The sequence below is a fragment of the Ambystoma mexicanum genome, chromosome 13 (assembly GCF_040938575.1).
Source record: "Ambystoma mexicanum isolate Mex_15411 chromosome 13, UKY_AmexF1_1, whole genome shotgun sequence".
NCBI lineage: Eukaryota > Metazoa > Chordata > Amphibia > Caudata > Ambystomatidae > Ambystoma > Ambystoma mexicanum.
In genome coordinates this window covers 636003340-636018823 of record NC_090938.1, presented here as the reverse complement: position 1 = coordinate 636018823, position 15484 = coordinate 636003340, and the positions used below count along the sequence as shown (strand labels likewise).

Genomic DNA, 15484 nt, shown 5'->3' with positions numbered 1-15484 from the left:
AGCTAAATGACCTTGTTATTCAGGAGATCTTCAACAGGTGGGGTCATCCCCAGATGGATCTCTTTGCCACCTGGCACAAGAAGTGCCCTCAGTTCGCCTCCTGGCAGGGACAGGGCCCCGGCTTCCTGGGCTACACATTTCCCTCCTTTCCCTGCTTCAACTCAGGTAAGGCTGCCCACAGCTCCCAGGCCCCCGGCACCTCAATAACAAAATAAATACACCCGCGACCAGGCCTGCTTCCCTCCCCAGCTCGCCTACAACCCTCCCAGCTCGCCTTCCTGGATCCCAGCCCTCCCGCCTCCCATCCCGCCCCTGAGCCCTGATTCGAGCTTTGCTCCGTGTGACATCTGGACAGTGAGTGTCGCGCCCTCATTCAACCGTCCCTCGGCAACATCTGTGTTGGCACACGAGGCCCTGTCCTAACCCGCAGTAGTCCTTCCCCACCCGCACCGTCTTCCTGCTTTTCCCTTCCGTCTCGCCTCCTGACCCACCCCAGAGGCAGGTAAGTGTGGCCGCTTCCAGAGAGCCCCCCGGGCCCATAGCATTTACTTTCTGTGCCCATTCTAGCACCCCAGCACCGTTGCTGCCCACTGCCCCTCTCCCCCACCCCCTGCTTCCTTCATTGGGAGGCCTTCTTCACTGGTCTGCCCAGGGCAGCCCCCTGCCCGGCAGCCCCTGCGGCTAAGGGCGGCCCCAACAGAGGCGGCTCCAGGAAGTGTCGGCAGGTGTCCACAGGGGAAGCCAGTGGCCAGCCGTCAACCATCAACTACAAGAACCAGTAAGGTAGGAGTGACCTGGGTTAGGAGTAGATCAACCACTCTACCCTATCATCCTAGCCTCTTAAACCGATATAAAAGTGTAATTAGCTATAGACACTATACACTATAGTAGACACTATGCAGGTCTCCAAAATGAATCGGAGGTTCTGTCCACAAACTGAATTGTATGATATTCAGACTGCATTGATGGGCCTCGCTCCCAATACACAGGTCTCCCAAATTTAGCTGGGTCTCTGTTCCCGAATTGTATTGTATGATATTCAGATTGCACTGATGGGTCTCTCCCCCACTATACAGGTCTCCCAAATTTATCAGGGGTTCTATTCCCAAATTGTATTGCATGACATTCAGATTGCATTGATGGGCCTCTCTCCCACTATACAGGTCTCCCAAATTTGTATTGTGTGGTATTCGGATTGCATTGGGGGGGGGGGTCCCTCTCCCACCGTGCAGGTCTCCCAATTTTATCAGGGGCTCTGTGCCCAAATTGTTCTGTATGATATTCAATTCGCATTGATGGGCCTCTCTCCCACTATACAGGTCTCCCAAATTTAGCAGGGACTCTGCTCCCAATTCTGAATCATAAGGATTACAATACTCCTTAGGGTCCCTCCTACCATACGAGAATCTAGAACATAGTCTGAATTAGTCTTAAGCACAAACTTAGCTTAACATAGTCTAACATACCCAGACCGTGATAGAATAGTTCTACCGCCCTCACTTTTTCTGAAAGACCTACATAGACAGCACTGAACTTTGACCTACACCCATGACAACAGAACACCCAGCACCAAAACCCCACCGAACAGCGCTCGGAGGATACACAAACCGACCCACCCGAAGAACAGACGGCACAAAAGCACCCAAGCCTACCAACACGAGAAGGAATACCAGCACTCCCATCACAAGACACAGCAGCCAACCACTCAGCCGGCACCTCTGCGCTGAGCACCAAAATGCCCCAGACCAGAACGGGACGCTGAGAAAGGGCACAAGACAAGGCCACACTGGACGCAGGCGCACAAATACAACCTACCACCGAAACAACAACCACAAATAGAGGAAACACAATGCGAAAAACCAAAACGACCAGAACAAAATTCCAAAGGAAAATTCATTATCTCACACCATACCTCGCAACAACCCCAGAACCAGGATACCCCAAAGACAGACATCAAGACACACGCAGCATCCAAGACCACCAGGAAAAAGATGGGAACACCCAAGAAGAATGTGGCTGGAGTCCGACTCCATCACAAGAACAGGACGACACCCGCGCCATACCAGACATAACGACGACGAAGATCTTATAACCAACAACCCAAACATGAACCTAACTGACCAATTCAGTGAAGAAGCCCTCAAGGACCTTCACCTAACCAGCACAAACGGAGAAGCAACACCACTGAACAGCCAAGCTTTTAATCTAGCAGACCGCTTCAATGAAGATGCAGCCTTCGCTGATCCTCATATACCCCCAATCAATGCCAATAACGATGCACCGCACCGCAAACAAACAACCACAAACCAAAACAAGGAACAAGCAAAACCCCACCAAACAGATCCACTGCAGCTTCATCAATGCAAGGTCTATATCCAAACATGCCACCGAGATATACGATCTGCTCTGCGACGGAGGGATCAACATCCTATTTGTAACAGAAACTTGGCTAGACGACAACTACAAGATCACCCTCAACTGCTTGCCTGAATACTTCAAATGCGTCCAATCAAACAGAAAAACCAAAAGAGGGGGAGGGCTGGCAATCATTCACAAGGAACACCTGGAAATCAAACCGGAAGACCCACTACTCATCGATAAATGTGAATCCCTAATCATACGTCTAGCAGTAAGCCCCAAAACAAACCTGACATTTGTACTAATATATAGACCACTAACCTATGATGCAACCTTTGTAGACTCCCTCACAGAAGCAATCGCTGTCCTAGTCATCAAACACAATCAACTGATAGTCCTCAGACTTCAACATCTGGTTCGAAGGAGAAAGCATGACCATACAAAAATCGGTAACCAGACAACTAGCAGCAATGAACCTACAACTAGTCAAAGGAGCAACCCACTCGGTGGGGCATACACTTGACGCAATCTTCGCGATCAAACTCCTCACCACGGCACCCCCAATTCAAATACCCTGGAGCGATCACCTCATCCCCTTCGTAATCAAAATGACCACGCTAACAGTCAGTCAACCGGACAAAACGACGAAAACCATGAAAAGAAATTGGAGCACCATCAAAAACTCCAACCTGAATGAACTCCTGGAGCTAAACAAACCACACCCAACATTCATGGAAGATGTTGTCCTGGACAAAAAGGTAAGTAACCCTGCTGTATTCCTGGATTAGAACTACGATAGACAACATCGTCAAAGAAAAGCCCTTTGCTTCTTTTAATAAACGGTCAATGGCAAAATGGTTCTCCCCACTACTTAGCACCACGAAAAGAAAAAAACTAAGACTGGAACTGGATTGGAGAAAACAACAAAACTCGGTGAACAAACTGAAATTCCTCCAACACAACCGGGCTTACAAAAAGGAAAAGCAAAGAGGAAACACTACGACAACCGAATCTTCGAAGCACCAAACACCCAAAAAGAGCTCTTCAAAATCATACATGAAATCAAAAACCCTCCGGGATGTAACACACCAACTCAGTCCATGAAACTCTGCAACGACCTTGCAGACCACTTCAGAAACGAAATCACCAACATCCAACAAACCATACAAAGCAGACCATCTGATCTGACCACAACCCCCACCTACACCCAGGAGGAGCACCCAAACAAACTACAAAGTTTTCCAGAAATATCAGTGGAGACGTTCATTAAACTGGTGAATGAAAGCAATAACTAGGGGTCCCCCGAAGGCCCCTGCCCACCAGACATATACAAATCGATTCTTAAACAAGGAACTCCCATGGAATATCACAGGAACATCCTAAACCATTCCATCACAACTGGGAAAGTGCCACAAGCCTTCAAAACTGCATACATCAGGCCACTACTCAAAAATACAGCGGGAAGCGTAGAAGACCTCTCCAACTACAGACTTATTTCCAACATCCCATATACAGCCAAGCTGCTCGAAACGTACATACCCAAAACAACCTAAGAGTTTATAGAAGAGCACGGCCTACTAGACCAGGCACACGTTGGCTTCAGACCACTGAGAGGAACGGAATCAGCTCTACTTTCAATATGGGATGATGTAAAAATCAACTCCGATTCGGACAACAGCACTGCCTTGATACTCCTAGACCTATCGGCAGCATTTGACACAGCCGACCTTGACACCCTCATAATGAGATTAGAAGGACTTGGAATAACGGACACTGCCGTACTATGGATCAAATCTTTCCTAACAAACGGAACAGAAACCGTATGGATGAAATCCTTCAAATCCAGCCCGAGAGATTCCACCTGTGGATTACCACAAGGATCATCCTTCTCCCCACCACTATTCAACATCTACCTGTATCTACTTATCAGAATCATCAAAAGCCATGGCCTCACCTGCCACAACTATGCTGGCGATACACAAATAATCTTCAAAATACAAGACAACCCGGAAAGAAACAACGCTAGAAAACTGCCTCTGCGATGTATTCTTCTGGATGAACTCCAACTCCCTCAAAATCAACCCAGGCAAAACTGAAATAATGATAGTCACAAAAAATGGAGGAGAAAACCAATTCATCCCTTGGCCAAGCGAACTCTGGACAACCCCGGCACCCTCACCGATTGTCCATTAGAACTCCTAGGGTTTTTTTTTTTTTTTTTTTACAATCTCACGCTAGAGCCACAAGTAAATGCTCTCCTCAAGAAATGCTTCTTCCTCCTACGAGCTGCAAAGAGAATCTTACCGTTTCTATCGTTCACCAACAAAACCACCACCACCATCATCGCCCTCGTCATGTCCAAAGTAGATTACGCCAATAGCCTTTACCTAGGCATGCCTGAACGACTCCTTTAAAAAAAACGCATTCAAAACACGGCAGCCAGACTACTTCTGTAACTTCCCCTGAAGAAAACACACCACACCAGCGCTGAAAACACTACATTGGCTACCAATAAAACAACAAATAAAATTCAAAACAATGTGCATTACACACAGAGCAGTACACAACGAAGGCGCTGAGTTCCTAAGAGACAAACTGCGCCTACATCAACCAACAAGAACGCTCAGATCAAGCTTGGACATCTGCCTTGAACCGAAGCCCTACAACAAAAGAAAACTTGGAGGATCCTCCTTCTCTCACCATTATTCAGGAAATTACTCAAAACCTGGCTCTTCACGTCATAACTAGAAAGACCGGCCACAGGTGCACTGACATAACTAAAAACATCAATGAATGTAGAGCGACCGCAATGCACACCGATCAATCAATGGGGGAAAAGCCAAGGTAAATATCCGCAAACATACTAAAGGACCAAACGGGAGACAGCTGCATTACGACCAAAGACCGTAAACCTAGCAAACTAAGACCAACACTAGGACGAATCATCAAGAGGACCATGACCTTAACTATTACCTTCCCCAACAGCCCTAAGGACAAAATATAGATGGAAGGAAGCACTGCACCACGAGCCTCAATACAGTGGGTGAGAAACATAATGTTTCATCACTACACACTGTCCACCAATACACAGGAGGAAGCACAATACCCCACCACACCACTACAACTAAACAATAGTCCCAAGGATGTTCACCCCATGGAAACCAAAGAACCAGTCAGGACAGAAGGATACGAGCGACTGAATACACAGGCTGACCAGACGGATCCACTAGGATACCACATCTACACGACTCCGACCCTGAACCATTCAAAGAACTGACCAGGGTCAAACTAGATAACCTGAGAATAGATATTACCTACCCTGTCCCACACCTGAAGATTAGGTTCAGACGCACCTGCCAATCCAAACTATACTCAATAGGATACAGTTGGATCAGCGCAACAACACCAAATCTAGTCAGCCCACAAGGAACCAGCAACAACCCAACCCACAGGTATACAACTAACGGATCCATAAGTACCTGAATCAGGATACAGACCCCACTAACCCAACCCTCAATCTTGTGCATACTTAAACCCACACAAAACCACACAACCATCTCTCCCAGCAATCCACACACACTTTACCACACCGCATCAATAACACAAACTTCACCCGCAGCACTCTAGGCCTCGCCCGATCCGATACTAGCACCAAAAGCCCAGCACTCGGTGTATACTGAGCTGAAGCTGCCAACAGCACACCACTTCTCCCACTCTCCTTCTCCACTCTTCCCGACTAACCCTACCCACCCTTCCTGTTTGCAGATCCGCCTGCGGACCAATTCCTTTGACGGTGCGCTATACAAGTACCGTTAACATAACATTTCAGCTTCAGTGGAACGGCATGAAGGCCTACGCATTCCCGCCCACTCCGCTGATTCAGAGGGATTTGCAAGATCAGGGAGTCTCACCAACTCAACATCATTCTAATAGCTCTGTGGTGGCTGGCCAGGCCATGGTTTTTGGAGCTGCTCAGCCTCTCTGAGATGCCTCCGCTTCACCTCCTGACGGGCCCAGCACATCTTCTGGCGCAGCAGGGGGGCAGAGTCATCCACCCTGCGCCACAGAAACTAGCCCTCACAGCGTGGTACCTGAGCAGGTAATGCTGCGGCACCTCAGCCTTTCACAGGCTAATCTGGAAATCCTACAGGGCGCAAGGAGCAAGGCTAGCAGGGCCCTGTATAAAAGTAAATGTACCAGATTCTGCAACTGGGCAGACTCCAAGGAAATTGACCCTCTGGCGTGTACTTTGGACGACATGCTCTCCTTCTCTGCACACGTCGGCCTCTCTGTGCCGGTGGACACCTGCTGTACATCATCAGGGCTTATAGGAACTCTAAGGGGGTCTTGTCTTCCTCCAATCCTATCTTCAAGAAACATTTGACGGGGCTTGCAAGGCTCTACCCACCTGTCAAGAAGCTGCACCCCGTGTGGGACCGCGACATAGTGTTGGGCGCCCTTGCGCACAAACCATTTGAACCAATGGCGTCCGCGGACATCAGGTTGGTCCCCATCAAGACGGCCTTACTAGTCAGCCCCGGCTCGTAGAATCGGTGAAATCCAGGCGCTGGTCGCCTCGGAACCATATACTACCTTTCACAGGGACAAAGTAGTCCTGCGGACACACCAAGCATTTCTGCCCAAGATGCCGTCGGCTTTCCACTTGAACGAGGAAACGGTCCTTCCTACGTTCTTTGCCGATCCTAAGGATGAAGCAGAATGTGCTGCACTGCCTGGATGTCAGGCGTGCCCTGAAATTCTACTTGGACAGGCCCAAGGTTTTCCGCAAATCGGACGCCCTGTTAGTCACTTTCGGAGGCTCTAGACCAGGATATCGGGCCTCAAAGGCCTCCATATCCCGCTGGATGGTCTCGGCCATCAAAGAAGCATACGAGGGCCAGCACAGGCCGGTTCCAGCCAACATGCATGCCTACGCAGTCAGGGCCAAGGCAACGGCCAGTGCTTTCCAGCGCCATGTCCCTTGGCAAGTCATAAGCAGGGCAGCCACTTGGGCTGCTCCCTCGGCTTTCTGCAAGCATTACTGTTTGGATGCCGGCTCTAGATCTGACGCGGCTTTTGGACAGGCAGTTCTCAGGAGCCTATTTGCTTAAGGAGGGTCTCCTCTCCACCCTGGAGCTACATTTAGTTGTAATCACCCATGCAGTATGGAGGAAAGGGGACGGAATGTAAGGGGTATTATAAATTACTCACCGTAGTGACTAATGTACTCCTAGTCCTTGGTCCCCTTTCCTCCATACGTCCCACCAACTCCCCCCACACCTCCTAATCATGGTGTCATTAGGCAATGTTAAATCTAGTGTCGACGCATCAATGGAGACTGAGGTGTGACGCCAGAGGGCGGAGTCAGGGCAGCGCATGCTCCCTGGACCGCGCGCCTCTAAGTTTAAGGGGGAAGAAGGTTTTTTCTGGTGAAAAAGGTTCTGTATCCCGTCCCTTGGAAGGGACACCCATGCATTATGGAGGAAAGGGGACTAAGGACTAAGAGTAGTCACTACAGTGAGTAACTTATCATTTCTTTACAAGTCCTGCCCTAAGATGTATGGAGCCTAGTGCCCAAAAGTCACAGGTTCCAACGTAATGTTTCTCTCGGGTAGGAATTCTCTTTAGAAAGGATGCAATGGGCTTGCTGTGGTGATTCATTTCAAACTATTAGTGCAATAACAATTTACCAGGCTTGATGACCAAAGGTCAGTGAGAGAGAGATAGAAGACAGACTTGGTTCCTCTTTTATCCTGTGGAGGACGGGGGACGAAGGGGGACAGGCTCAGTGTTGCTTACTTAACCCTCCCTGGACTCCACTCCCAATATTCCCAGGAATCATGATGGGTTGACTGGGGGTTGCTGGGTGCTTGCCGTGGAGTCTTCCGACCTTGGTTCCAGTGAGAGGTGCCTACGGGTTGCATGTTCAAGGAATCTTCCAGTCGGGTGCAACTGCAAGATGCAGTCCCTGTTGATGAAGAAATACAGACCTCTTCATGACACCTCCCAGGATGGAGGAAGGGATAGTTCCAGCAGCCATCACTGTTTGCAGGCGATGACCAGTGTCCTTCCAGTCGTGGTTACAGAAGCTGCTCCAGGACATGTTCCTTTGAAGATAGGAAGCTGAAATGCAGGGAGAATGAGACTCGTCGCACAAGCTGGTGACCACCAAAGTTCTTGGCTTCAACGCGGAATGGCGACCTCTGGCGAGGAAGCCAACGGTAAAGCTGGTCAGTCCACTGTACAGTCCAGAGACACTTCTGAAGGCTCTGAAAGACTGGCTCCTCGAAGACATAGAGACTTTATGGTCCCACTAGTCCAAGGGCTCAGGCACTGCCGAGGGTCTGTGGAGAGCAGGAAGAGGAGCAAGGCTTTGCTGGAACTAACTCTAGGGCATGCTGAGCCACTTCAGGGGTAGCATTCGGGTTAACGGCTGTTCTTCTTTGAAGAATTCCCGGCTCCAACGTAGATGTGAAGTATTGCTGCAGGTGACCTCCTCTTATCCAAAATCCGAGCTAGCAGCAAGTCCAAGCGCACTTAAGGATTTCAATCAGGCGACCCACACCTTGGTCTTGGCCTAGTATGCAGCACACTACTGAAATGCTTATCTTTTTATATTTATTCAATATTGAGATGGTACACCACTCATATCACACCCCCTTGTCAAATACCCCGGGTCACAATGGACCATGAACCAGGCTGGTTGGTAAAATACAATATTTATTTTAAAATTCATCAGAAATCATACACCTTTTAATATTGGGCAGCAGTCGCCAATGGGGTGATAATTACAATGAGAATGTGAGCAATGCACTGGGTTTAACCTTCAAGCGGAATAGGAGCACTTTTTGGTTTAGGAAAGATGGCACCCAAGTTAGAATTTCCCCCTGCAATGTTCCCTCAACCTACAAATAATCAATTCTGGATAAACGGAAGCAGCAGGTAATCAGGAATGAGAAACAGGAAACTGAATCCAAATATGGCCTTCCCTCCCCAAATAAGAGAGAAAAACAGATTTTAAATCCCTTTCAAAAATTAAGAAATGACACCCTGAAATTTACAAATTATGAATGTTAAAAACCTTGAAGCAAATATAATTCCTCGCTAAAGCAACAATGCAAAAACACTAACCATCACCAAGAATGGATTACCAAAAGCATACAGTTCGAAAATGAGTGAAAAGTTTAAAACAGATTGCAGCAAAATGACCCGTTGGAAAACTTTGCAATTTTGCAATTCCCACCTGAAATTACCCAAACTGTTTTTAATAAAAATGGGTGAAATATACTGATTTGGAGTGCAGTTTGGTTAGGGGATAGAGTTGCATTACAGGTACAATATGGAAGTGAAAGTAAGTCTCTAGCTGGTAAATTAGGTGTGTTATGCAAGATATAAAAAGGTGCGCTTTGAGTAAAATGGGGCTGTGAAATAGGAAAGGAAATCAGTTGTGACTAGAACAGTTTTACTTTACACTAGAGTATTCAGGCTAGGCCACCAAAGAGGGACATAGTGAGCTCCAGGGTTGATTCAAAAGTTCAACCCTCTCACCCCAGCGCCCAACCTTGGCGGAAACCAGTCCGATCACTCGAAATAGGACTAATGGTTTAGGATTACATGCGACAAAATTACTAAAGAGATGGCGCTAGCACTAGAAATCAAGGGCAGGATTGCACGAATAAGTCTGACAGTTTGAACAAAGTTATCAGGATAGGGATAGGATGACTTGGAGAGTGGGATAAGGACAGAGACGAGGTAGGCTATGGGTTTTAGACGGGGTGACGATTATACAAAGTCAACCTTTTTTAAGTTTTGGGATTTTTGGACCGTCAGGGGTTCTGGTCACTACACGGCAGTGCGCCTGGCGGACAGCTGGGCAGTTCTGGTCACTGGATAGCACTTCTGGAATGGCAATTCTGGTCACTGGATACTGAAGGTCAGTTGGATGCAAGGATAGCAGGATGCAAAAAGGACCACAGCTGTCCCCTTTTTCATGGGAGATTAGTGGGTTTTCAGAATTGAGGCCTTGCTGGAGCAGGATCAGCAATGTTTAGGTTTTTGAAGTGGGCCCTGGAGTAGGGTCAGCAATGCTTTGGCCTTGTAGTTGGAATCTGGATGGATGGATGGAACAGGAACGCAGCGCAGGAACGTCGGGAACAGTGTGTGTAGAGTCTTGTCAGGGACTCTTATTTATAAGGCATAGTGAGATCATCAAAGTATCTACTGGGGTAGGCTTAACTAAACACGACTCTAACAGGATTGGACAAGGGTGATAGTCTCTGCCTCACTCTCAGCTGGTTGGATTTCAGGAAAATGTCAGATTTATGATGTGAGTTTTACAATGTCCAAAAACCTCCCACAGTTATTTTAACTAAAATCCGATGTTGCCACAAACCTACAGTTCTACAATTGCAATCCCTTATCAAATGATATGCACAGGTTACATATTTTGTGCAGCACATAGCAGACTAATCCTCCAGTCCGCGAGACCTTGTTTCACCCTTCTACCAGTTTTTCATGCTTTTCAATGGGATTTATATAACTGTACACATGTGTGTGGATGATCATAAGGAATGTATGTACAAAAATTTGCAATGGCAACATGGATACTATTCTTGGAATCCGCAATACTTTTCCCTTTCTGGCCCCAGGGTGTCAGTGAATTCTACCATGTCTTAAAAGAAAGCCCCAAAAAATCACTTTTACACTGCAACAATTCTAAATTTTTACAAAATCTTGCCGCAGAGATAAAAGTCTTTAAAGTTTATTTATGAAAAAGTCTTTGGAAACAAATGACAGTCCTTTGTCTGCCATATTTGGTCATAGCTTGCAAGCTACCCCCCTAAAGTGCAGGGCCATCGTGGAGATCTCCTCTGAAGCCTCCTGGAGAAATCACAATGACGTGCGACTTTCTTCTCACATGTCCATGTCCTGGAAATGTCATTGGGCTCCACTAGACTAGATACTTTCCCACCCTGTAATTATCAATGTGGTGTTAGTCTCTGCTTAGTTTGTTGTGGCTCCCTTCCTAGGGTGAAGTTTCAGGGCTGCCAACTGGAATAACTTGTTTTTGGGAGCTTGCAAATTCAGGCCATGTGTTTAAAATCTTTATTTTCTGTTATTTGATCCTGAATAAAAAAAGCCTGTGGAATAAAAATAGCCCATATGTGTTTCCCAGCAGCCAACCCCTTCTCATTGCTAGGCAGTCAAACTTTCATTCCACATATTCCTTTTTTTTTTTTTTTTAAACTGGCATTTATTTTTCTTTGGTTTGCAAAGCCCATTTTACACATGTGGTGAAAACTGCTAGCATTTCTTTCTTTAAATTCGGTTTGGCATCTCCACCAGATTCCCACACTAAAGCAGGAGTTTTGTCTGAAACACAGATATATTGAAACTGACCTGGCTCAGAGAGTTGGTCGCTTTGAACTGCTGAGCTTTGGATACTTTTGGGAAGAAATAAACACATGTTCCAGTGCGGGAAAGTGAAGTTCCTTGTTGATTTCTCAGTTGTTTTGACAGGGCGTGTCATTCAGGAATTATGCCTGTTTTGCTGAGGCACAATGAGATATCCTGGGCATGGCAGGGCCTTTTTCATCACAATAGTAAGAAAGAACAGATGGAATTAGCATCAAAGCAGCATTTTTAAAAAGGGTGAAAAAGTTGCATTTTCAAGGGGAATTTTGGGTTTTCAGCAAAGCAGTGCTGCCTTTTCACTTTATTCCATGTATGTTTCAGAACACACTGGCACACTCCTTCAGTGTGTCCCCTTGTTCCATCCTGCCTGATGTGTGCTTGGCAGGACGGTGCAGCCATCTTTTTGTTGCTGCAAAAACGCAGTTTTGAGGCCATGACGCTCACAGGAGCCAGCACTGCCATATTGCTGTTTCTTGCGCAAATGCAGCTTGGTGAACGGGGGAAATGCTGTTAGTGGGTCACTATATCCCACAGCACCAATGGTAAGACTCTGCACCATTAAAACAGCCAATAGATGCCCAATCAGGGACAACTACTAGTTCCACATCTGCCCCAGTAGCAGACTTGGACAACAGTGATGTGGACTTGGCCTAGACAGTCCAAACCCCCATCCTGGACCACACGCGCACGTTAGCAGCTGCTTTCCCAGGCAAGTGCATGACCTTGTAAGGGCTTTCCTGATCTGAGAAGGCCGTAAGAAAGCCAAACTACAGTATGGCCAAAGAGCAAGTGAAAATCTCGTGGCACAGACATTTTAGGGCACCTGTGGGTAGCCATGTGCAGTACACGTGAGTGTGCACACCAAAAGTAATTAAAACACTAAAAATGTAACTGCTGCGACCAGCTTGTCTTTAGGCACATATACAAGTAACCAAAGATGTAAAAGGCTAGGTCTGATTTAAAAAAAATAAGTATCCCCACTGCACTGTGCTGTGTGCAATGTTACAAAATGCAAGAATTCAAAAGGGCTGATGTTTCCCAGTACTTATAGTCTCAAGGACTGATTAGTTTTCCCATAACAAATGAGCAAACAGCAAGGTAAGTGAGGCTGGAGGCTTTACTTCTGTTCAAAAATAGTCCGGATAGGATCAAAAACACAGCAAAGAGAATGGGGTTCCATAGAACTATGGAGGGAAAGTTACAAAAAGAAAATCGTTCCTAACAGTGAGCAATCTGATCTTGATGCACATATGCACAAATGCATAACTGTGACATGGAAGTCTGTTTGCACCTTCTCCAGTCATTGTCTGCATCTGGCCATTTGGCTGCAGTAGTTGTATGTAAGGTATACCTACTTTCCTCTCTGTGTGACATAGTACTGCTACATATTCTATTTTAAGGGTATGAATCTGTGTAGAATCCCATAAAGCCAAAGGAAATGACTCAGTCTGACCTCCTGTGGTATAGTGTGTGAAAGGAAATGAAGTGGGTCTCTGGGTGCCAACCTGTATGAGCTCAATTGGCTGGCTGTACAGCCTTTTTAAGTGTGAATGCTCCCTGGAGAAACATTTATTTTAAATTGTAGTTTTCCGGTCCAGCCTGGTCACCAAAGCGAATCCTAGGGCAATGAATCTTGGGATGGTACCACAGCTGGAGATCTAATTTTACAAGTAAGTAGCGGTTCCTTATGGTTTGCTGCACCACTGTTATATTTTAATGTATACCAACTGTTGAGATGACCTAGAAAAATAATTGTTCTCTTTTCCTAGATGATTTTGAATCAAAGTATATGTTTCATCCTATTGATGATTTCCCTGCCCCCGAAGAGTTTAAACCTTCTCAGAAAGTTTACCCCAGCAGAAGCAACAGAGGTGAGATTAGTTCTGAACATTTCCAGATATGCTCATTAGTGCTGCTTTAATGTTGTTCAATCACCATGCACATGAATGCTTTCTGCTATTGGAACGTGGAAGTTGCTCTAGCTAGATCTACTGAAAGTAATATCAGCAGACCATTTAGAAAAAAGTCACTTTTTAGTATTTTGTCCAATTTTTGTGGGTGCGTTCCTTTTTTTCCCCTTTAATGCCATGCTTGGTAGTCAAGACTGAGAAGAATAGCCTCTTTTCATGGGTCACATGCTTGTTTGTTCTGCATCTGGATGGCAGTGCGGCAATCGTTCCTTCCAGTAATGCTTCCTTACAAGCATTTGGATTGAAAGGACTCTTTTGCAAGATGAATGTAGCTTATGTAAACCTACAAGCCCCACATTCCTTTGCTATTCAGTTGAGCACTTATTTTCCCTTTTTCTTTCACTTTTATTTTATTTTGCATCATGTAAAACGCCACATTTTTGCGGTGGGTGGGGGAGGGGTTGTATTTGTTCACAATACAGAGATTGCATGTTCATGCTATCCAAATCAAAATATCATCATGCTTTGTGATGAGTCTTAATCGGGGAGCATTCTTTCTAGAGATGTTCAAGAGGGGTGTACTGGATCATCTAACTGTGCGATCACCAAGTAGAGAAGTGTGTGATGCTTTATATAGGATAGGTGGAGCAGGAAGAGGCGGTGGACATCTTAATAGCTCATTATTTAGGTGCTGTTTTTAATCAAGTCTTTGTTTAGCTATTTATAAGATTTTTCTTGGAAGTTTGTTTATATTAATGCTGAAGTACTTATAGATTGTTTGCCACCAACAGGTTTTAACACAGGAGCAGCAAACAACTAAGTGTCTGTGTGTGTAGGTCTGCGATCCGCTTATTTTCTCCTTCTGTCAAGGTTCTCCATAGCGCAAGTACTTTTATTAAAATGGTGAAGTATTTTGTCGCAACACAACTCATTTCTCTTCACTGCTTCCTGGCTTCACTTAACAGGATCTGCAGTGATCTCTTGTCAGACTAGATGGAATCTTGTACTTTTATGCCTAGGGTCAACCTAGCTTCTTTGTTTTAGAAGAATTGCATTTCTTATTGTAGGCTTATTTAGCCTTCTAGAGTCTGGTTAGAGAGCTGCAGGGTGGGTGAGACACAGGACCTTGTGATGTCAATATTTTGTGCAGTCTCAGTATATGTAGTTAAAAGGTGTTTAGAATGGGGGGGTAAATGTCATTAACTGGAGGTGAGGTATAGTTGGGTGTCAAAGGTGATCCTGATGTGTCCCTGTTTTCCATGGGGTTTGGGTGGTCATGGGAGCTGTAACGAAGGCAGGGTATCAAACGGTGAAGATACACAAGTGATCAGTTCAAGGGTGTTTATTGAACTTCACTGGGTTGGTAAAATGCTTATCTAAACCGAAATCCAAGGATGGGAGCAAGCTACGACCATCATACAATAACGCAGTGCTAGTGGAGTCTGTCAAAGTAAAAGGGCCTATACTAATATACCTGTTGCCAATCCTTCTAAATACAAAATGCTGTGGGAAAACCATGTATGCAAAAGAAAAGTGTTCAAGAAATTATATGTCAGGATAGTTGAGCAGTTAGCTTCCCTTTCCTATGTTTTTAGCACAGAGCAAGGCGGCATGTGTGGGCTTCGCACACACTAGCTTCTTGGCCATGAGGTAACAGTTCAACACATGGGCATCAGGGCGTCCGCTAAAGTCTCTCTCGCAATTAGTCTTATTGCAGAGGGCCTGATGCAGCAAACAAAACATAGAAGTTCCTTTCCTTGGTCAGGGTTTTCACAAGTTGAAGACTGGTCTCCCTCATTCGG

The 15484-nt window shown here is 46.0% G+C and overlaps 1 protein-coding gene across 2 annotated transcripts in view; it reads left to right on the top strand.

Annotated features, from left to right (window-relative positions):
• Positions 1–15484, top strand: part of WIPF2 (WAS/WASL interacting protein family member 2) — a 447965-nt gene that overhangs the window by 396266 nt on the left and 36215 nt on the right. For both annotated transcript variants that reach the window (XM_069634575.1, XM_069634576.1), the window contains exon 7: positions 13542–13643. In XM_069634575.1, coding sequence (XP_069490676.1) covers positions 13542–13643 — 102 coding nt within the window. The remainder of the gene's footprint in view (positions 1–13541; positions 13644–15484) is intronic.